The 23,704-nt window shown below is 43.5% G+C and overlaps 1 protein-coding gene across 2 annotated transcripts in view; it reads right to left on the bottom strand.

The window, feature by feature from the left end:
* Positions 1–582: 582 nt before the first annotated feature.
* The window catches only part of GPR156 (G protein-coupled receptor 156), a 75,554-nt gene continuing 52,432 nt past the window's right edge, over positions 583–23,704 (bottom strand). For both annotated transcript variants that reach the window (XM_004675183.2, XM_012734270.1), the window contains exons 5-11: positions 19,887–20,022; positions 19,515–19,625; positions 17,233–17,358; positions 16,209–16,304; positions 13,353–13,589; positions 7,485–7,643; positions 583–3,575 (exon numbers count right to left, since the gene is read on the bottom strand). In XM_004675183.2, coding sequence (XP_004675240.1) covers positions 2,244–3,575; positions 7,485–7,643; positions 13,353–13,589; positions 16,209–16,304; positions 17,233–17,358; positions 19,515–19,625; positions 19,887–20,022 — 2,197 coding nt within the window. In that variant the 3' untranslated portion in view covers positions 583–2,243. The remainder of the gene's footprint in view (positions 3,576–7,484; positions 7,644–13,352; positions 13,590–16,208; positions 16,305–17,232; positions 17,359–19,514; positions 19,626–19,886; positions 20,023–23,704) is intronic.

Raw genomic sequence — 23,704 nt, 5'->3', positions numbered from 1 at the left:
CCCAAAATATCCTTCTCCTTTGAACGAGGAACTTAGTCCGTTTTAATTGAGTGTATTCAGGAAAAGCTAAAGAGAACGAATGTTCCACTTGCACCTCAAAGATGAGTAGTTCACAAGGTGCACAGAGTGAGGGTGGGTTGGGGAGAAGAGGGAGACATTGCAGAGAAAAGAGATGGTGGTGTGGGAGATCTGAGATGGTGGGACCAAGGGCACAGCAGCAGGGAGAGTGGAAAGCATAGGATGGTGGCCAAGTTGAGAGTCTGCATACTTCACATTAATGAACAGTGGAGGCAGGAAAGGCCCTCCCGTGCATAGGAACAGCTGAGGGTCCCCACCATTTCTTCTAACCACTGAGGCCAATGTTTCTGGAATAGGAAGCTACACAGGGAGACCATGGGAGAAGCTGTCATACATGGAAACTTATTAGAAGACACACTTGGAGGTTTGGCAGAAGACGCACTCGGGTGAGCTGGTGGCAACTCTGATGGCTGCTGTTTCCCCTCCCTTGGGTGGTTCGGTCTCCAAGCCCCCCCTCCCCAGCACCAGACTAGAGTTTCTGAAGAGACTTGCCCTAGGAGCCATTTTTCTTTTATTAAATATCACTTGGACAGCATACAAACAGCACAAGTAGGAACTACAAACCCACACACAGAATAAATTATGACATTTGTATTTAAAATTAGACGATAGAAGAAGTTGTGTTATCAGGACACCCGATCCACTGTTGAGATTCATGAGGCCTTGGCAGCCCCTGAGACTGTAGGAAATCTTCTCTGAGACATCTGGAGCCCATTGCCCCACCAAGCAAATCGAATGAGGCCAAACTCCCGTACACAAACATGTACACACACAGACACAAGCACAGACACACACACAGGGAATGGGGGCAGGGGGTGGCCTGTCATCAACAACCAGCTCAGCACAAGCGAAGTGGACCCAGCTGTGCTTTCTCTGCAGTTCTGGCGGCAGACAAACTCGTGGCACTCACCCTTCCCCAGCTCCCTGTCTCTTGGGAGTGTGGGTGTGCCCCCGAGGCAGCACAGGGCTGCTTCCTGAGTGCAGGAACCCAGTTTTGCAATGCTGGCCTGTGGGGTGAGCACAGCTCGGCTTTCCTTGCTTGCGCTTGCTTTACGGCCTGGCCTGCTGAGCTGTGCCTGCCACTCCCAGAAGAGAGACGGAAGAGATGTGTCCTCAGGGAAACCTACCAAGAGATCCAAGTTTGATAAGCCAGGCACTGGGCTAGGATGAAGGTAAATGTTCAAAACCTGTTTTATTTTTCCTGTCACCTTCTTCCCTTCTTCTTGCTTTTTATTCTCCCATTTTCTACACACAGGTTTATGTATCTATTGGAGAGACTGTAACCCCAATAGCACCAAAATCAGCTCTGGAACAACGATGCTTTATTTTTCCTGTCGCATTCTTCCCCTCTTCTTGCTTTTCATTCTCCCATTTTCTACATCCAGGTTTATGTATCTATTGGAGAGAATGTAACCCCAATAACACCAAAAGCACCTCTGGAACAATGATGCTTTACCCCCAAAGAGACTGCCAGTCTGTCTTCCCAGCAGAACTGTACCAGTGGCAGGGGCAACGAGATGGACCATAGGACCCAAAGGCAGTCTAGGTCTCAGAGGCCATGTAAGCCCGGAAGAAAGACCTGGGTGCCTTAGCTGCACATACACCTCACTCTGAGGGATGTGGTGAGGGGCCACAAAAGTGGAAAGACTTGAAATCGAACAGTGGTGTTGAGGTGGCTCAGAGCTGAGTCTAACCAGAAGGTGGAACTGAGGGCTAGTTCTGTTCACAATCTTTAGCAGAAACCAACTGCTAAAGAAACCACCTGGTGGCTGTCAGGAGTGGGACATCAAGGAAGAAGGAGATTTTGGTGGACAGGTCTGTCCACCAAAAGGATAGTTCTGAGTCACAATCCAACAATTCTGGTTCTGCAGAAACTGTCCATTCATCCCTCCATCTGTCTATCCATCCGGTCATCCCCCTGGTATTAATTCTGTAGAGCACAGGCCGACCAGGACATGGGCCTCTAAGCTGCATTAGCACCTTTTATCCAGAGTATGTTTTGTGGTCATTGAGTTGAGTCTTTTACAGAACTGCTGTGAGGTAGTAACAAGACAGGTAACACTTCCTTTTTATAGATCAAGAGGTGCAAAAGTGAGCATAGCTGCAACTTGGTAAGGGTCGGGTTTGTTCCCTGGGGACCTGGTACAATTTGTCCTGGATGTTGCTCATACCAGCGTAGGTTTCAAGTCGTCTTTGAAGTTCACAACAGGCTTGGAGCGGGCCCACAGTTTCTCCCAGGATGCCAGTCCCCCAGCAGATTCAGGGTCAGTGTCTGACGAGCCACTGTCACTGGAATCAGAGGAGCTCTGGAAGCAGATTTCACAGTAGGGCCGGTGGCAGTGGCAGAAGAACTCATCTGAGCTGCTGGACTCAGTGTCCAGGTAGCTGCGTGGAGAAGGAAGGGAGGGATAGCAGCTGGACCCCAGTGGCTGCCGCCACTGCTGCTCAGACAAGTCTGGTGAGGTTCTGGACAGGCGTGGGGAAGTGGGACATTGGGTCTGGTCAGAACCGGCAGGCAGGTGAGGACAGCCTGCATGGCTCCCTCCGGCCCCTTGAGTTTTTGCCTGGCCCTGTTGGCCGCTCTCCAGGGTGGCTGGCCTGCCTTGAGGATCTGTGAGGAGTGAAAGCTTCCTGGGAGAGGGTCTTGGTATCCTGGAATCAGGAGCTTGGGGGTTTGGGCTACAGCTGTCCTTGTTCTGCACATTTAGCCTGCTCTGTGCCCCGGAGGCAGCCCTGTTCACCTGGTGCCTCACATAGGAGGGTGCAGAGCCCGGAAAGTGTGAGTGAGCCCGCTGTGCTGCCCGCCTTCTCCTCACCATGTAGGGGCTGAAGCCCAGTTTCTTGGAGGGGGGCATCTTCTGGGTACTGAGCGCAGCGCTGCTCTTCCAGGACTGCTGGGGACAAAGGGGAGAGGAAGGAAGGGAAGCCTCAGGGCCCAGGTCCAGATCTTGAAGGACCTCCTGGAGCTTCCTTCTAATCACTGAGTTGACCCTGGATAGCCGCTTTGGGGGTTGCTCTGAGTGCTCTAGTTGTCTCTGGCTCTGGGGAACAGCATCTTCTTCACCTGGTTTGAGAGTGTTGCAGGGGACCGTGGGTTCCTGGTCTCTTCTTTGTGCCTCCAGGCTTTGCTCAGCCTGTGGCATCTGGCTGCAGCCCAAATTCAAATGATCAGAAAGGTCTCTTAAGTTAGACATCTCCTTCTGTCCTGGGGAGGGGCCACTGTCCTGCCCTGAGCCCTTGAGGTTTTGCATACTTAAGAAGGTACTCTGGGAGTTCTGGGCAGCCGCGCTGGTAAGTTTCTGAGTGTCAGAGAGGCATTCAGAAGGCCCTTGAGCTTCCAGGTTGTGCGCAGAGGCTGAGACCTGGACATCGTTGCTATGAGAAGAGGCAGAAGTCCACTCGGGGCGCTCGTAGGTACACTCAGCTGACATCAGCCTCACTAACTTCTCTTTGGCGTTGTTTACTTGTTCCTGTAGGTTTTCAATCACAGCATTTTTCTGTAAATAAAAGCAAAAACATCAACAAAAGATAGGCCAAAGTTTTTCATGGAAAAGAAAGTGTAGTATGAAAAGACCTTGGTTTAAATTCTAGTTCTTCCATAGACCAGATGGTGATGTAGGCACTGGGAAGATTCCTAAAATGAGCTGGTGCAGGTAAAGTGCTCAGCATAATCATCGACATACTCAATTAAGATTAACCATGATTTACTGTTTTGTGATCTTCATCCCCCGAGTCTCCAGGCTGTGACACTGTGAGAAGAGAGGTCAGAGGTGGACTCAAGGTCTTTTGCAGGACACAAGCCTGAATAGTGCTGGGATCACCCAACTCTGGGTTTATCAGACTTCTATAAAATGCAAGTGAACTTGAAGCACATTTCAAGGGGTGAGCAAAAGGGGAAACAAGTATATTGTCTCCTGTTAAACAGACGAGAGAGGACAGGAAGAACAGGGGAGAGGATAGCAGTTCCTGTGCCAGAGGGACACGACTGGAGGCAGCAGGGACCAATGAGAATCTCAGGCTGGAGCTGTCACCTCCCTCGCTGGACCCCAGAGTAGGAGCTCAAGGCTACCACGTGGCATTATCCTGCTGATATGCCCCACAGGAGAGCAGGCATTGGAAGGATTGTTGGGCCTGGGATGCTTGATCCCGAGATCCAGAATGGGAGCCAGAAGATGAGTTAGGCTGGGGCAACTCTCCCCATGAGCTGCCTACCTGCTACTTGGCTGTTAGTTGATAAACAGGCTGTGCCCGGGGGCGAGGGCACTGGAGGTGAATGCTGCAGAGGCGTGTCAGTTCTAGTTGCAAGATTCCTGCGCAGAGCAGGAGGCAGAGATTGGCAGTGGTGGGCCGTGAGCACTTTCTGGTGGTGCAGGCGGTGACTCCAGCTCAGACCTCACGCCATCCTGAAATTTCTGATACTCAAAGGCAGTGAGTGGGGCAGGGAAGAGATCATCAAGGGGCCTGATGGTCTGGGGCAAACAGGGTTAAGTAAGGCTTGGGAAAAGCGAAAACACAGCACTGTGTTCTAAGAAGTGCTTGTCTACTTGGCAAAATGCTGCCTCTGTGTTGCCATCCTCTTCGGAAGCCGAGGGTGAGCATTTGGGGATCTGTTCATTATGCCTTAGAGTTAAATGGAGGTTTCTCTTTAGGATACTGAGTAAGTCCCCCATGGACTGAACATAGGGTTTCTTCTCAAGCTGCTATAGGAAACTTGCCCATAAGGGACCCTTTAGGGGAGCAGTAACATTAATGAACTGATAATCCAGCAACTGTCCTTGGGCAGCCACGTTACTATAGAACTACTACTCTCTCTAAGCAGGAAGGTGATTTTTGTGATTATTGGTACTTCCAATAACCAGTTTCACACAGGTTTGGTCTTTTATCAGCAGGGGAGGGCCCAGGAGCAGTGAGTAATTGGTGAGTAAGCGGAAAGGGACTTGCCACTGAGAGCTGCCTGTCTGCTCTCCGTTTTCCTCACTCTCCAGTGCCAGGTCTGGGTGGAGCCAGGGAAGTGTGGCTGACTCAAAGACTCAGCAGGAGTGGAGTACATGAGTAGGGAGCGAGTCATTCAGGGTTTTCATGCCTGGTGGCAGAGCCCTTTGAGCAGCTCAGAAGGTGACTGGAGGGACCCCAATCCTCTACCTCCTCTGGCTCTGGAAGGCTTCACAGAGTTAGAAGGAAGCCACCAACTGTTGACAACTACCCCAGCCCAGAGAACTTTGAACGCTGCTTTTTGTGTGACTCGTCCACACACCCCTGGGAGTGTAGGCAAGCCGGATAAACACTGCGTTGGGAGAATACCCTTCTCCTGCAAATCCAACATCTGAAACCAGCTTGTGATAGATTCTGAAATGTCATCTTAAATAGTCAACTTTCCTATCTTTCAGGAAAGGAAGTGGGATTCTGTTTGCACCATGATGCACACTAATTGGAGGCGGAATGTGGGACCCAAATCCGACCCTCCACAGCAGCTACATTTAAAGATGCTTAGTAATGATTACATTTGGCACATCCAAGGAAGCAAACCGTGCATCCGTGGGCACGCTTCCTAAGATGCAGCCATAGGAGAAATGGAAGCACCCTCTTATGTCTAAAGGAAAAGTAAGAGAAGTTAATAAGTGAGTTTCCTCGGCTGCAGAGCACAGAGAGGGGCGTTCCTCCACCTCTGGGAAGGTTCTAGAGCAGCATGGGAAGTTAGTGACAGATTCTGCTCCTAACAGCTTCCCTGGGACCCTAGAGGCAAGGGAGGAAAGAATAGCAGGCTGCCCAGATGATGGGAAAGTAAGAGGAGGGCACTAGGGCAGCAAGGGGTTTTCAGAGGAGGGAACCTCACCCGAGAAGCTGTAGTGAAGTCTATGAACAAACTGAGCTGGGAGGTGCCAAGTAGGGGATTCAGCGACTGGATTCCCAGGGCCCTGGGACAGGCTGCTGCTTCTCGGAGCCTCTCTTGGGAGAGAGGTTCCAGGTGTAGGTGTTGGGGGAGACCAGCATTTTCCTGCCTAGGCATCTGGAGCCTATTAGGGCCCTTCTCTACAGACTCCAGGCATCGCTTTGGAAAGAACAGACTCAGTCACTGCGTGGGAAACAGCGTAGCATGGCAGAAGCACAAACAGCACGTCACCAATTACCATAAGGTTAGAGTGAGTCTACTTGGCAGTTCCAACATTAGCTGACTGTGAATGAAAACCATCCTAGCTGTTCTTGCCAAGTTTCTGGCTTTCTGTTTTGCCAAAAAGTGTTTCTTTGGGGACTTCACAGAGTATCAAAGGCAATGCTATGCCCTTGTCAGGTGGCTCTAAATGCTTCGTAAATAGTAAAGAAATGGAGATGTGCTACTCTGATGGATAAATGAAAGGCTGAGAACTGAGGGCAACATGAGGGGGACTAGCAGGCTCTGGGGAAGCTTAATCCCTTCACTGGGCAAGTTCTTTAGGTCCCATCGCACCACCCTCTCACACAGGGGCTATTGACACCCATGTGTCAATCCCACACAAAAATCATAGTTTCCCAAATAGCACCTATCCAGGCATGTTCTGTATTGAAAGATATAAGGGCTATAGTTTAGCTAGTGAAAATCCTGACTAATTCCTCTGGGCCCTGTGCCTCCTCAATGAAGCCTTAAGCTTCTCCATGTGCTGCCATCAAGCCCACATCACAAGCCAGCTCCAGGAGAGGTGCCAACTCTGGCTCCCTTTGGTACCACTATGAGATCTGGCAACCCTATTCAGTCCCCTCTCATCTCTAGGCACCTCCTGGTTTTCTGGGTTGTTGGGATGATTGAGATTTCTAGTTAAAACTTGGAAAAGCCAGGTGGCTCCTAATATTTCAGAAATGAGGGCACGACTGTTTAAAGACAGGGCATAACTCGCAGAAGAAGCTGGCACCCATTCCTACCGAGGATTTTTATACTGCTATTTCACCTACTGGGAATGATTTTCCTTTTTCTTTTTTGCCTGACCAATTTGTATTTAACATCTTAGCTCGGTCTTTTGACTGCTCTAATTACGTTGCCTTGCCTTCACCACCCATTTTTCTGCCTCAACATCCTGATTTTTGCTTCCTAATTCTTATCACAATTAATAATTGTATGTTTACTTCACCAATATCTATTTCTTATATTATACTGAGCTCCAAGAAGGTAGGGATTATATTTGTTTTGTTCATCAGCATTTAACACACTACTGGCACACACTTGTTCAAATGAGTGAGTGAAGTGGGTGAAGGTCAGCAATGGGAGGGTCATTGGGAAGTGCTGAGGTCTTGCTTATAGCTGAGGTTTTGCTTGCTGCGGCCAGAGAGCAGGGGAATGAGAGGAGAAGGAATGCTAGCAATGAGAGCATCTGGGGCCCACCGATGCATGGCTGGAGTTCTTTTTAGAGAATGCAGCAGGCAGGGGGGCAGCTTACTTCTGTAAGGAGCCTTTCCATGGAGTTCTTCTCTACTCCAGCATGGCAATTCTGTTCCTCACCATACTGGGTATGGAAGCTTTTGCTGGGAGTGCTGAAATACTTGGCCATGCATCTGATTGTTTGGTTTTCCTCTTCAAATGCCTTCCATTGCTTCAGCTGTTAGATAAAAGAACACGTGTTATCTATTTAATTACACACCCAGAAACACATTCTCTTACACTTACTCGCTTTCTCAAAAACACCCAGAAGTGACAATGTCACAGAAACAACATATGCACTTACTAGTCTCTCATCAAAATGTAGTTTTTTTTTCTGGACAATTCTTAGAGAGCAATGATGGAAGGTAGAGACAATGTTAAGATTATAGTTTTTAAAATGTTGAACAAAGAAAATGACAGGTAGGTGAAATAGAACAATCTTGGCTTAACCCACCCACTGGTGCACTGGTTCAAGAAACTGGAGTTAAAGTATACTTTGAGGGTCATATTTTCAGCCAGGGTTTAGGGGCATAAAAGAATTAAGCAAGTCAGATGAAACTGTTTTAGCTGCATGTAGCAATTCTTAATTATTGCTACATTATTCTCATTTTGAATAATGGTATGCTTACTGCTGTTGAAAGGGTTCCTTGCTGGAGGACCCAAACCCAAATCAACAACCAAAGTTCAGACAGACAGAAAACCACAGAAGTCAATAAAAATCAATAGAATGATAGAACACTATGTCTGAGACCTGACCATCTTTACTCCTTGACAAATGAGGAAAGACTCAAAAGAAGTGTGACTTATCTAAGCCCACTCTTTCCAAAGAGTCACAGTTATCACCAGGATGCTGGCTCACATATGCCATGAAGAGACTATTAACTGGGGGCGAGAGGCGCCCCCTAGGGGCAGTTTTCCAGCTCTCTTTTAAAAAATAATTTTAAAAACATCCTTGCTTATTTTTTCACAGTACAGATTTTCTCCCTCGCCACTCCCCAGATGTGTTCAGCAAAGCTTTCCTGTGATTCTGTGGCATCACGAGCTGGTTTAGTGTAACAGGATGGAAGTAAAATAGGACATTCACACAAGGCATCCTCCTGAGGCTTTGGGGTGCCATAGCCACGCTTTTCCCCTTAGGAGCTCTCATAACTAAGAGTCCTAGCGCTGCAGTCTGGGTCCTCTGGCCTCTTAGCTGTAGAAAGGATGCTGAAGAAGCCTCATGGGCTCCTGGGGTTTTTGTGCTCACTCATTAAGCATTCCTTAAGCTCTGCCTATTGCGTACAAATCTCAGGATTCTAAATACTCTCATCCATTTCAGTGTCACATTCTCTCCCTAGTCCTCTTGGCTTCTCTGTTGACTCAGTGTGAATCTTTCATGGTTCTTCTGTATCTACTGGAACTTCTGCTGGGTGAGGCCAGGAACTCCCTCTCTCAGATGCCCTTCTTGAGGATCTCCTCCCTAGGCTGCTGTCAGTTCACTGCCTCTGTCAGGAACTGCTCACTGAAGCCCAGCACCAGTGCTCTGTAGGGTCTCGCTAGGCTTAAGTGGTCCTCCAGTGTTGTCATCCTAGCACTGACTCTGCATGTCCTTTCTGCACAGCTGCTGGAAGAATTGCTCACACTGGTATAAGCATCCTAGCAGGGCCTTTGTTCTGTCTCACTTAAAACTGGTGGGGTGAAGCCAGGGTGTCCCTTGTCAAAGTCCCCTCTCTCCCTTAATGCTCCATTTGTGTTCAGATGCTGGTCCTTCAGACCTGACTCTTTGGGTTTTCTGGAACATGGCTATAAATGATGCTCAGGTCACAATTTCTGGCTTCTCTGTGGTGCTTCCTCCAGAAGGACAAAATATTCTTGTTTCTAAGCCTGCTCCAGGTGAGTGTGGCAGGTTGAAGAATGGTTGCCCCCAAGTAGCCCACTCCTAATTCCTGGAACTTGTGAATATTATTTTATGTGGCAAAGGGGATTCTATAAACGTGACGTAAGGATTTTAAGGTGGGTAGATTGGGGGTGTTCCAGGTGGGTCCAGTGTAGTACTAAAAGTCCTTTCAGGAGGAAGGCAGGAGGGTCAGAGTCAGAAAAAGAGATGTAATCATAGAAAGAGAGAAATCCAAGGTGCCGCAATGCTATCTCTAAAGATGGAGGAACAAGTTGGTAGTTCAAGAATGGAATTGGCTTCAGGAAGCTGGGAAAGACTTGGAAGTGGATTCTTGTCTAGATCCCTGAAAGGAATGCAGACCTACTAATCTCCTGATTTTAGCCAAATAAAACTCATGTCAGGGTTCTGACCTCCAGAACTAGATGATAACTAGTATGGTTTTGAGTCACTCACTGGTGGCAACTTGTTACAGTTGCAATGGAAAACTAATATGGTGGGATTAAGTTTCAAGTCTTTAACAGGTATATGGGGATCTTCTGAAATTCACTCATGTGTCCCTCTTTCCTCCTGCTTCCTCTCCTTTTGTTTCAATTTGTGTTTTGAAACTTGCCAAGACCTGTGATGCTCTGAACATACCCTGTTCTCTTTCATGTCTCTGTGCCTCTTGTCATGGATTCCCCTACCTGCTCATTGGACTTGCTACTCCTCTTTAAGATTGGCCCCAAACGCCCCATTTTCTGAGGTGGTGTCACCAAGTCACAAGACAGATTGCAGCAATGTTTGACAGGACTTCCTCAAACACTTAACATGTGTTGTAACTCTTTACTTGTCTGCTCCCAACTTGACCAAGAGGTGGCCATGTGTTTAACTGCATGTTCCCACTGATTCATAGATGGGTGAGTGGGTGCATGAACAAATGAAGGAAGCTTCCCTTTAAAAAGTTCCTCTATCTATTCAGGGTTCTGGGACATAGAACTATATGAAAGAGTGGAAAGCCTCCTGTACCTTCAGGGAGGAAGGAACAGATGAAACACTGGGAGTTAGGGAATGTTCCTGAAGATCCACCTGTTTCTCAGAGGTGGACATAGGGAATATGTAGGAATGGGTCACATTCAGGTCACAGAAGAGACTGGCTCATTGCTGGGGTTGACCTTGAGTTTGGCATAAATACGTAGGTATTTTTTGAGGACCTGTGAAGAATGCTACTTGGTCCACCAGTCTCTTTAGTATGTCACCTCTTTCAACCAGTTCTCTAGCGCCGCCTAGCTGTCCTTGAGGTATCTGTGCCTCTGCTTTCACAAACCCCTCAGATCTGTATCCTTTATGAAAGCTCAGTGGCAAGAAGGAAGCCCACCTCCCTACCGCCTCATATACCCTTTTCCAAGTTTACTCAGCTGTCCTCCTCTGCTAGGAATACAGGCACACTCACAAAGAGTCTTTAGCAGAGGCTGCTACTGAATTGGAGGGAAACCAACTCAGGGGCACACAAAAAACTGACAAACCTTAGTTACTTTTATATTTTGAGAAAGAATATTCCTTCTAAAACTAAAATACACTGACTATAAAATATCTTTTTTATTTTTATATCATGATAAATTCAGGGGCTGGAAATTCATGGTAAATAAAATAGAAAAGGAAAGATATAGTAAGAGAAAGTGAGTTCAAGACAACTAGGAGGAAAAGAGGAAGTAAGATAGGGAGAAAGAAAGAGAAGGGCCAACACTGTCCATGCTCAGTTCCAACTTCCTGTAGTAACCCATTCCTGCTCCCACTTCAACAGAACTTGCTCCTTGTTGACTTCAAATCTGGATGTCATATTTTAAGCTAAACTTCATTCTGCATTTTTATATCGATAGATAGATATATAGCTAGGAATCACTACTATGCTGCTGAGGAGTCAAACTCCATGGGATGGGGAGTGGAAGTTTTGATTCTGAGGCTTAAGACCTGAAAAGGACAGAATCAAGTACGGAGAGTGGAGTCACATCATGGCGGTTGCTGGTTCACTCAGCCCTCAGATAGATGAAGGCCTTGATTTAGATTAGTAAGGCTCTCCTAGGCAAGTTCTTTGATGATTACTTCTGCCCCAAATTATTTTATTTTTCTATTAGCTCTAAATTGCACAGCTTGATATGTCCTCCATATTTTCTTAGGTAGGCTCTCATTTTTTGTCTTCTTGTTTTATGTTTCCTTAAATTAGTACAATATTTTGTCATGTCTGATTGCTTATTCACTGTTTCCATTGAAGTTTTAAATTTAACAAATATTTTCATCTTTATTCAATATTTCATGATCTAAGAGTATGTTCTTTTCATGATGATTTCTTCTGAAGCCTACTGATGAGACAAATCAGAGGTCTTTTAAAAATTTCTATTTTGTATCAGTGAAAAGTATCTTCTCCAAATCTTAAGAAATTTGTGGTTCTTGTCCTAGGAACTACAGAATTTTTTCATATTTCTCCCTGAATTTATAGTCTTACATGAGAAGAGATATAGTTTCATATTGTATGGTATATATAGTGTAATAAATACATTCTCTTAGTCACAAGAGGCCATAGCTCCAGGTATGACAGTCAAGGTAAGAAGAAGGTAGAAAAGGCAATGCTGGTCACACAGCTTTTTAAGAAAGTAAAATCTTTGTCATAAGCCTTCCAGAGAACCTTTTATGTTCAAAACTTTGTCACATGGGTATCACTAGTTATAAGGGAGGTTGACAAAAAAGTGTTTAATTCTTTTAGCCTATAGTGAGATAAGTCGGGAAGGATGGGTTACCAATCAACAAGGATGGGTTACCAATCAACAATGTTGGTCACAGGGCCGAAGGAGTGGGCATCCCAAAAGGCCACCCCCACTCTCCACTCCTTTTCTCCCATCTCCCGGGGAGGAAGAGCATTTGTATTTTTACATTTTTACATTCTGCATCCAGAAAATGAGCCCAAGCTCTTAATGGCTTCCTTCAACCCTGTCTTAGAACATTAAGATTCAGAACAAATTCTTCTATTTTCTACCACAGATGTGATACCCATTCTTAGTGTTTGTGCTGCTGCTACAGATTTTTCCATATTTGCTTATTCTGTTGAGTATTTTAATGAGAATTTGAGAAAAGGAAGATGAGTAAAGGGACTTGCCTGCATCTCACCACCCTCTCAGATTGCATGCAAGACACTACAACCCCAATGAGCTCCCTTGTGAAGAGCTCATTCATAGTCAACTGAAAACTACAATGGGAATCAGGATGGGGTCTTGAGAGAGTAGTGGGGTGAGGGAGGCTTCACAGGCAAGAAAAAGGGAATGAAAAAGGAAATAGAAAGTGTCTAATGCCAAGTTCAATAACCTGAACGTACGTGGCTCAGTGGTAACCCCTGGGCATAACGTGAAAAATTTAACATCACTTTTCTTTCAGAGCCTATGCATTCCTTTGCCTTCCCTCTGACTTCCCTTTACTAGCTGGATATTTCTGTGTCTGTTGCCCTCCCACATTTGCTTTCTCTTAATTCCCATAATATGAACACATTTTTATTTAATTTTAATTTCTTCTTGTAACAAGAAGAGGAATGTTCTATATATTCCTCTGATGATAAGAACGGAAAAAACATTTGAGTTACATAAAGTTCCAAATGAGTTATTCCCCAGTGAACATGTAATCCCAAATAGGGTGTCTTACTCCCAGGATAGTGAGAGAAATGACATTGTCAGGAAGGCTGGGGGGAGAGAGGGGTGGAAGATGGCATGAATGAATCCAACTGGAAGCTGGATGAACAGGCAGTTAGGCAAGGCAGCTCAGCAGGGCTAGACATGGGCTGCTTTCCTGGCTGCTTGGGAGCAGGGTAGAGTTGTGCTTACCCAGGAGAGCAAAGAGAGAACAGTCAGTTCACTAAGAACCACAAGTTCCTCTGACTCTCCAATAAGTAGTACCCAAAAGTCTCAGTGGAAAATAGTTAGCAACTTATCAAACCTGATGAAGACTCGTAGGACAGAGGACTGGCCTTGCTAAATTTGCCCTGGAGCTTACCTGGGGGATGAAGATGAAACAATTGACTGTGGTTGTGCAAACAAAGATACCTCCAGATGTGAGTGCAAAAACCAGGTTGGGCCAGGAGTGCAAGTATCTGGTGACCACAAAAAGAAGCCCTGCAGCCAGCACCACAAGGTTGACCCCAACCATGGTGGTTAGAGATTGATTCACAGGAGGAGAGCTAACGTGGTCAGTCAGGCCCGCCAGGTAGGCACCGTACAGCAGCAGCAGGCCCTGGAGGGGGAGAGGAGAACCAGAGACTCAGAGAAGTGGCATTATAGGCTTGTTATGCCTCGAAGAGTAGCAGAGCTGGGACCAATTTCCTCATCTGTAAAATAAGGGTAGTGATACTGACATTAAAAGGGTGCCACGAGGATTGACTAGGAGAGTTCATGGGAAGATGTTTAAGGTGGCCCCTAATGCCTGGTAACTGCTTAATAAAACTGCTTTCTTCTCCTTTATTGAGAACTAGTTTATAGGAGTTCTGCAACTTAGCTACTGGCTTGTCTGCCAGGACAAGCACAGGACAGCTGGTATGGAAGGGTAGAGTCCTATGGAAAAGCTTGTGGGCACAAAGTGAGCTGGTGGTAAGGGCTACCACATCCACTGTGCGGTTTCACACGGCATGAAACTGAGGGGCATGTGGAAGCCGCAACAGCTCTGTGGTCTCTTGTCATGCCAGGTGCCATGTCAGGGCAGTGCCCTGAGGAAGGGGCTCTTTTTTCTAATTTTCCCAAAGGCACCATCTGCTTTCCAAGCCCTGCACCTGCAAGATTGCATCTGCCTAGAAGGGATGCCTTTTTCTAATTACACAAAGGATCTCTATAGGCTAGCAGCGGCTCTGTGCCAGTGGGTGTTTATGGGAAATGGAAAAAGAAGAGAACAAAGGCAGGCTGGGACCTAGGCAAGACTGTGGGGGCAGGCGCGGGCAGCACAGGCTCCATCTATCCCCTTCACCCACTTTGTGACATTCCCTGCCCCCCCCCCCACTAGGAACCCAGGCCCCTATTCTTTCTTCTTTCCCGTGAATATAAAATTACTACCAGGGATCTCGTTTGTAATATGCAGAAATGACTCACAGCATCTTAAAGTGCTGTGTCTCCTAAAAGGAGCTGCATTTAAACAGATCTTCAATGATTAGAAGACATACAAGTCAGGAGACGAGCAGGGCCTGATTCTTGGGTAATTTTGGGTATGTGCTGAAGTTGAATTAGGCAAATGAAATGGATTCTGTGATTTTTGAAATGTTCAAATATGATTCCACTAAATGTGTTAATCTCATTAAAATTCTTGTAAAAGGTGACTCGGCATGAATAAAGCCTCTGTATATTCTTGACTTGCGTTTGAGTGAGCTCTACCTGATACCTGCACATGCTTCACTTTTGTAGCTTAGAAGTGTGGGATCTGAGGCAGTTAACAGGTTCAGGTTTGGGGTCCTGCAGATTTGGATCATTCTGCTCATTGGCTAGTGAGGCCATACAGGTCTAGATTAGTCAGTTTCCTCTTGCTCAGCACTCTTTCCCCCTTTTATTTTCTTTCTTACTGTCTGAGAGAAAGATACTAGAGAAATGAAATGGGGCAAATAACTCAAGTTGAGTTATAAGGCAAGTTATTATGCGGGAAGTGCTAAGCTTCTGTTCTGGGAGTGAGAAATTATTTTTCTACAGGCGCTCAGGCAACGAAAGAGGCACTGTGTTTTTCAGAATTGTCTGGAGGCAGCAAGAGATTAATGACATCTACATTTTTAAACTCTTACAATGGTGAGGAGTAGCGGAAAACTCTTAATGTGCATTTACTCTCAGAACAGTTCTGAGATGCTGTTATCATCATCCCCAGTTTGCAGATGAGGGAAATGAGCTCAGAAAGGTTAAATGAGGTACAGGGTCAGCAAGGAAGCTGCTGAGTCAGAATTCAAGTGCTGTTTAGTCATATGATGCAGCTCATTTTCTTAAGCATTAGCAAGAAATTAGAACTCAAGAGCTGTTTGCTTCCTAGCATTTTCTCTTAAAAGTACTTCTATCAAAGAACACATGCACATAGTTAAAGAGCAACATTTCCCTGTCCTCAGTCTCTCATCCCCAAGCTTATCTCTCAGAAACACCGCTTGACCGCATTCCTAGCAGTGAAGGGAGTAGAGTCTACTGTTGAAGAATACTGAGTTTCATACCCACCCTTTCTCACCTGCAATCACCCTTTCTCTATCCTGCCAGTCAACAGGTGCCCCTGCCTATTGAAATAGGTCTGCTCTACACCCCTCAGAGCAAAATCTCTGTCATTCCCAATTGAAAACCAGCTTAGTAGGATAGCTGTCTCACCACCTCTAGTGCCCTGACTAGGTCAACACCTTCAAGACCTAATGTCTAGCTTTTGCTATCTAACAGGAACAATGGGTGTTGGGGATAGGAGACTCAGGGGAGTGCAGGAGCCACGTTGAGGCAGCTGGCACCACCTGAAGGGCACAAGGATGTGCCATCAGGCTTAGGGTCAGCCCTGTTTTCAACTCAAGTAAGGTTAGGTGGGTGGATGTGAGCAGGATACCTTGATCAAAATATTAAAGAAAGAGACAAGAGGAATAAGAAAAGCATCTAAGAGAACAAACAAAACAGACTAGAAAATGATAGAGTGGTAGGTGAATTCTCTACGATTTGGGGGAGGACTGCAAAACGTTGGCCCCCCAACAGAAAGTAAAAAGGAGAGAAATAACAGTAGCTGTGGCTTTGAGACTTCACATCAACAGAGGTCTCCTCTGATTTCAATATTCTTGTAGAAGTCATCTCATTCGTAACTATAATCCCCTTTTCATATTCGTTTGCTGGTGACAGACTGTATCCTAAGGAAGATATGGTCACCCACCTTGCATGCCAGAATGAGAGTAATCCAGACATCAGAGTACCGGGAAGCACAGAAGTGCGTGCTGGTCAGCGAGCAGAACACATCTCTCCTTGTCACCTGGGGGGACACAGAGCCAGGACTGAGGGCATCCACAATTATCAGGAATACACACTGGAGCTTTTTTGAGGAAATCCCTTAATACTATAAAATTTAAGTGATTCCATTAGAGTTGGAGGACAAGGTGAGATTATGAGTTGAAGGAAAAGATACAAACGGGCTGACAAATGCATACTTAGTGACAGAAGGGTTTACCCCTCCCTTATGTGCTTTGATGCCATAATGATTCAAATCAGTGCATCAACAAAATTGAAAATTTTTTCACGCTATGTACTTGCTATTTGTTAGTAGCAGAAACCTTAAATATTAAATCTAATCAAGATTCTGGTCTATTCTTCAGTCCTGTGAGGCAGGAGACATAGAATACTTCCTATTAATTAAACAATATGTATTGGGCATACTTGAGTCCTTTACCTGTATTGTTTCACATAACCTTCACCAGAGCCCTAAGAAATAGGTAGTATTATTACTTCATTTTACCTATGAGAAAATAGAGACTTAGGTTAAATGACTTTTCCAAAGAGCTGGGATTTGAACCAGAGTTGACTGACTCCAAAAATATCTCATAATATTACCTTTACTGCTCAACATTAGGGGAAGGCAACTTCCTGTAGCTGAAAGTTCTCATTAATGATAATGTAGGGGCAGACATAATGCTAGGTAGCTTCCAAGTGTACTGATATCTCAGAAGATGATGCTATGGGAAGACAGCAGGGCAGAAGAAGCAGTAGCAATGGTAGCCCCTGAAGACGAGGGCCCGGTGTTCACAACAGCCCTAGTTCCTAAGTCTTTCTCCTCTTTGGGGGATTTATCTTCTTAGTTGTAAGATGACCACACACAGTTGCTGCCTCTAGGAGAATTGAATGACCCCTGTCTGCCCATAGAAACCAGCTCCAGAATTAGGTTCTCCAGGGGTTGGGCCCCTCACCGTCATACTGACACCAAGCATCTGGAGGCACTGGATGGGGTCAGTCAGCACCCATGTCACGAGCAGGATCACATCAGCTATCACCAGGGTTGCCACCAGCCCAAGGAGCTGCAGGTCTTTGATTATCTGCAAAAAAAGTCAAGACCATCATTGCCCTTAACTAACTGGTTATATGGAACAAGGAGTAGAGTAACCCATGTGTTCTTAACTGGCCACTACAGGGTTAATCCTGGCAAGGAGTTTCCAACCCAGCCACCAATGTCAAAACAGAGACTACTTGTGTGCAGTGATTCCTATGTCCATATCAGCATCGCGACAAAATACTGTCATTTGTTATCTTTTCTTATCCTGTGTTTTCCCACAGAGGACATAGGGGTCTATAAAATAAAAACACCATTGTTTCTATGTGTGCTTATATAAGCACTTAGAAAGGTGTGGAAGTTTTCACATAAAACTGTTTAACAACCACTAATCTGGAGGGTGAAATTGAGACATAATAGTGGTGGAGAAGGTATTTTCGCTATACATCCAGGAACCATCTGACTTAATTGAAGGAGAGTGTAATGACAAAAATAAAATTAAGAAGATATATGGACTGTGAAAGAATGAAATATTGAAACTTATCAGTGAAAAGAGAAAATAAAGAGAATTATGACGTCTTGGGTAAGGAAAGTATGTAGCATTCATGAATGGGGTAGAAATGTGAATCTAAGTTTTTGTCAACTAATGAAAAGAAAGAAGCATAACCAATAACATGACATGTGGTGTTTTTGATATACAAATAAATCAGTTCCTTATTTAAACTGCTGAAAAAACAGTAAAAAGAGGAAAATATTTGAAGCAATCAGAAAAAAAAAAAAAAAAGGAACAAAGATAAGGAGGATATTGGGCACAAGACCAAGATTTTCCAGGAGAGGAAAATCTTCAAAATACTAAAATTAAAAAAAAAAGATAACATTTAATTTAGAATTCCATACCCAGTAAAGATACCTTTCAAAAAATCAAAGGCAAAATAAACTTTTAGATAAAGTTGAAAGAATTCAGCATCAGCACACACTGCATACAAAATATGTTGGTTATCCTTCAGACAAAAGGAAAATGATGTCCATTGAAAACATAGACCAGTACAAGGAAATTAAGAGTTCTGGAAATGCTAATTGCATAAAAAAAAAACCACTATTTTTGTTTTTTCAATATTTTTTAAAATAGCAAACAAAAAATAGCAATAGTGTAGAGTTTATAAAATATGTAAAAGTAAAAATGATTACACAAAAATTGGAAAGGGGAGAAGTATAATCATATTATTATAGATATTTATACTATGTAAGTTTCAATCATACATATACAAATTCTTATAGAAACTGAAGAAGGGATATATCCCAATTCATTATATAAAAACAGAATTACCCTGAGGTCAGCATGAGAACAAGATTTTACAAGAAAGAAAAACTATAGAACAACATCCCTTAAGAACATTATACACTTTAAATATGTGCAGTTTGTCTCGTGCCAATTATACCTCATATAACTATTTTTAGTAAAGGAATCAGTGTTCAAGAGAGATGCAGGAATTTATTGTCTTCTAAGCAATCTTTTTCATATGTATGTTTACTCACAGCTGAGCTTTTGATAAATATTCATTGAAGATACAATGATGTTTACTTTTAAAAATAATCTCATCATTTCAGAGATGTAAATTCCAACTGAATAACATATTGTTTCTGGGCAGGACTTCTAGACAACAAGTTTGATATCAGGATTTGAGATTTGGGCAGGTCCACTAAGAACCTGATAAAAAAGGGGAATGTAGCTAATATGACACCTGATATCAGGGGCATGTTGATAAACTCAATGCCCTGCAGCTTCTAGGGTTGATTCTATCTGCCAAAAAGGCCCATCCTTCTCACTGCAGAGAATGGCCTTCTAAGGGCAAAGAATCAGGCTCAAACGGGGGAATAATAATGCTGACTTACTACAGCTTTTCTGTTAGCACTGTCCCACCCTACACTTTCAGCTCTTTCTGGGCAAGGTCTCTCCACAACACTGCCAGATCCTGGCCAGCTGACATGTCCCCAGAGCAGTACCATGGCCTGGGGCACACAGGAAGACTAAGCTCTGTTCAAAGATTTACCAAGGTGGGGCACTCAAGAGGTCACACAACCGCACAACATTTGAAATAAGGAGTAGGAAATTCAGATGGTCGTAAGAGACCCATTTAGAGAAGCTTTTGATCAGCAATGAAGCTGCCATCTACCATCAAACAGTATGTGCTGCCTACTCACCACTCTTTTGTCCGGGACCCTCTGGGTGAACACCTTGTAGAGTCGCCAGCTCTTCCCCAGAATGGGGCCAAACACAAGGGAGGTTCCAATGCACAGCAAGGACAGTCTTATCTATGGGTGGGGAGGGACAGATGCAGGAGTCAGGAGAGGCACCTTTGTTCATTCTCCATTCTTTCTGTCTGCAAAGCCTTAGACCCCAGAGGGTAGGGGCCAGAAGGCAGACTACACTGACTAGGCCCTGGAGGGCTGGCTTCTGAGAGTGTCCCATCCAGGAGAAAGAAAGGTAATCAGCACTGACAGCAGCCAGCTGATGGGGAAAATTATCAAAGCTCTGGTGTTATACTCAAAACAAAATGTTAATCCTTCACCTACCTGGATGAGAGCTTCCATTGAATTTCCCACTAAAGCATCTTGATCTTGAATCCCAAAGAGGTAAGCACTGGTGTAAGTCAGACAACTGCCCAGTAAGGTCACAATATTCAGATTGGGACTGGACATCTTCACAATTCTAGAGGAATCAGGAAGAGAGACACTTAAAAGCACGGCCCCTTCACCAGGAGTGGGCATGGCTTCCCCACCATCGTACTCTCCAGCAGCCTGAGTCAAGGGCTCCTGGGAAGAAATCACTTCACAGGCCTGTTAACAGTGTTCACATTTATTGTTCAAAAAGAACTGGCACTTTCTGCTTGTAAATTCTAAGTCTTTTAAAAGAAGTCTGACTTTGTAAAAATAAGTGATATCAGAGAAGAGTTAGAAATTTTCCATGAAGTTTGTGATTGCTAAGAGATTGCTCAGTGCAACCTAGTGAGTAAATAACCAGCAGGTAGACACCTCAAGAGATACAGTTCAGAGCTTTTAGAAATGAGTTTTAAGGTAAACTATTATTGGGGAAAACATTTGGGGCTTTTTTCAAACCTATTTATTTGATATAGAAATTGTTTCCCTCTCTTTATTTGGCCAAAAGAGAAAAAGCAGGGATTGCAAGCCTGCATTTTGGGAAGGTTCTTTTCTTTAGTAGTTTTAAATTATGTTACAGATTACTTTGAAGATTAGAGAAGGTGTAGCTAGAGCTTCTGAGAAACAGTTGGCACCAAGACACTCAGGACAAAGTTGAATTATGTGCCTGGTTAGCACAGGGGAAAATCAAGCTTACAGTGGACAGTGTCTCATGATAATTTAGAAGTAAAGATAAATAGTAATTAAGAAGGAATGTAACTGTATTTAAGACTTTCAGTCTACGTAGTGTATTCTACACAAATGCAATATTTATACTAATAGTCATTTAATAATTACAGTTATACTTTTATTTTCAAATAATAACTAGGAGGAAAGCTTTCTTATCTTTGTGACTGTTATTACCTGACTGATCGCCATACAGGCCAGAGCCAATACAAAACCATCTGCTTAGTGCAGCCTATTTCAATGGCAGATAAGGCGCTGAGGAGGTTTGATGGTGCTGGATTTGCCAACATAACCACCATCAGACCTGTGTGAATACTTTGAGTGGGCATATAACTGCATGCATGTGCATGGAACACCAAGCTATCTTCCCAGGACTCAAGTCCCAAGTACAGTTACCATAGACCAATGAACCCTGTTGAGCTTTTCCTTGTCTCAGAGCAAAAACCTTGATTTCTTTTTTTCTTCCTCTAGAAGTCAGAACAACTTTCATGGATTCTCTTTTAAAATGACGATAATAATAATTCTCCAGCCACCTTCATCAGAGGCTGTATAGCAACGTGAGGGGTGCAGGGCCTGGCACATAAGTAAGCATGTTGCCAACATGAGCTGGTGAAAAATAATGAAAAATAATTTCACCATGAAAAATAATTTCATCATTTTTTCCTTATCCTGCTTCCCTCCCACCCCCCACCTATACCCAATTGTTTTTTCATTTGTTATTTCAAAATAACTCTTCGGCTGTCCGTTTCTCTTGGTTTCTGCTGCTACATTTATCTGGGAGTCAATTAAGTCATAGAAGTGATGGGACTGGAGTCAGGTGTGGAGGGGGGTCCTAGTGCTGCCACTAATTCCTGAAACATGCAGACAGTCTTCTCCATCTACCCACAGGGTAGTGTGAAGGCCAAATGAGCTGTCAAACAAAACTCTTTGATAACTCTATGGTGATTCAAAAATGTTAATTTTTAGATTTGTGGTGTAACTTTCAGCTCTCTCTAACACCTTATCGCCCTAGCCTAATATAGCTTATGTATTACTTGAAGGCTAATCTTAACATATTGATACCACCTTCATCACTTAGCAAAAGAATTACATGTACAAAGAACAATTTCCTCTTGATTACCTGAAGACTCCTATCTCCAAGAAGGAGATAGAAGGTCTAGACCTGCCTACCTATCCATTTCTTCATTCAGGTTTGCCTCTGTTACCATGTCTTCAAACTGCCAACTTATGGAGAATTATCTCCTTTAGTTTTTTTATTTGAATGTCATTGTACAACTTCTTTCATGTAACCAGTATTGTGATTTAAAATTTTCTCCCCTTCTAGATTTGGTTAGGAGAAACTCAATTTTTGACAAAAATATACATTATATAGGCTATTCACATCTCAGGCGTTGATTCAAATTCATGGACATATTTTCACATGGACATATTATGGACTTCTCTATGTTTGTTTTGAATTTTTTCCTATACAATTTTACTGAAAATATTCCTCAGAGGAAAAAATGAATAGAAGATGATTTACCCATTTGTTTGGTCAACTTAGCACCTGCAAAGTCACTGAAAGATGATTCATCTCAATTCAGTAGGTGAATCCTGTCTGAGGAATATTTTATTACTTTGATAGGAATTTAAAAACCAATGTCATTATATTTTTCTGTTGAACTAAAAGATGAAGCCTACATGGGCTGAATATCTTAATCACCACAAACATGTAATTTCTATAAAACAAGACAATTTAAATATCGTACTTATAAATAGCCAGTCCCATCAAGATTTCTTGTGTTACATTTATAAAGATATAAAAACCTGAGACTGGTTCTGGCAGCCAAAACAGTGGTATTTTTTTTAAAGGAATATATAGCTATTTTACTTGTTTTTCTTCATTCACTGCTTGGCAATGTAAGACAAGAGCTTTCTTGATTTTTCTATTCTCAGTTAAGGTTATGATTCGTATAACTAAATATTTGTCTATTTTGTCAGAACCTGTGTATAATACTTGATTATCATTTCAATAGTCTTTAGTGAATTCAGTGCACAAATACAATGTTTTAGAAATCTTTGACAAATATTGGTTTTGAACTTGGAGGCTTATTATATTTGGAATTATGAAGACTGACTGATCATCCTGTTTTTCCTTAATGATATTTAAGGATTGAATTTGGAAACATGGCCTGAGAATAGGATACAGTCACCTTACTGTGACTCAAAGAAACTTCCCTTCAAGTCCATAGGGCCATGTTTTCTAAGATACTACTTGTGTGTCAATACAGATAGTATCATTAAGTTTTGAAACTACCCAAAACCAAATAGGAACATCTTCCCAAAGCTTTTTAATAAATCAATGAAGATTTAAATTGTGAAAATATATTGAATTTCTTTTTCAATCCACTTTTTAAAATCTTTGCTATAATAGGATTATAAACCTATCCCATCTGGATATATTCCAAACAGCTCTATCATAATGTTATTTGGTGTGCTTCAGCAAATATGACTACTTTGCTATCTTATTTCTAATGTATTAGGCTCAAAATAATAACCCCACTCAAATTGTGCACACCTCAAAAATATATTTGTGTGATCATTTAACCATTTACATTCAAACATTGTATCATAAGGGAGCGAGTACTATGGCCCTGCTCCTCCTGTTCCTGCCTGGATCACCATCCTAGGAGATTTCATGAGCCTTTCGGAACTCTAGACTTCTAAATACTTTAATCATAATGACTTCACTTTATTTTAACTTTCAGATACAAATTCCCAGGGCAACACCCTAGGTTTTATAGTCATTTGGGATGGTTTTATTTCAGAAATTTTAAATACCAATATCCTACTCTCTGACACAATCTAACCAGAATTTAATTCTTACTCTTCTACCTCAACCTGCTCTCACATTCTTCCCCAGTTCAGATAATGGCAACTTCATCTCTCTATTTTCTTGGACTAAAAATCTTGGAATTGGGCCCTCCCTGGTGGTGCAGCAGGTTAAAGCACAGCACTGAGAATCTAAA

This window comes from Condylura cristata, unplaced genomic scaffold (genome assembly GCF_000260355.1).
Source record: "Condylura cristata isolate star-nosed mole 26May11 unplaced genomic scaffold, ConCri1.0 scaffold00003, whole genome shotgun sequence".
NCBI classification, from domain to species: Eukaryota; Metazoa; Chordata; class Mammalia; order Eulipotyphla; family Talpidae; genus Condylura; species Condylura cristata.
Note: the sequence above shows the minus strand (reverse complement) of the source record. Positions and strands in the feature narration are given on the sequence as shown.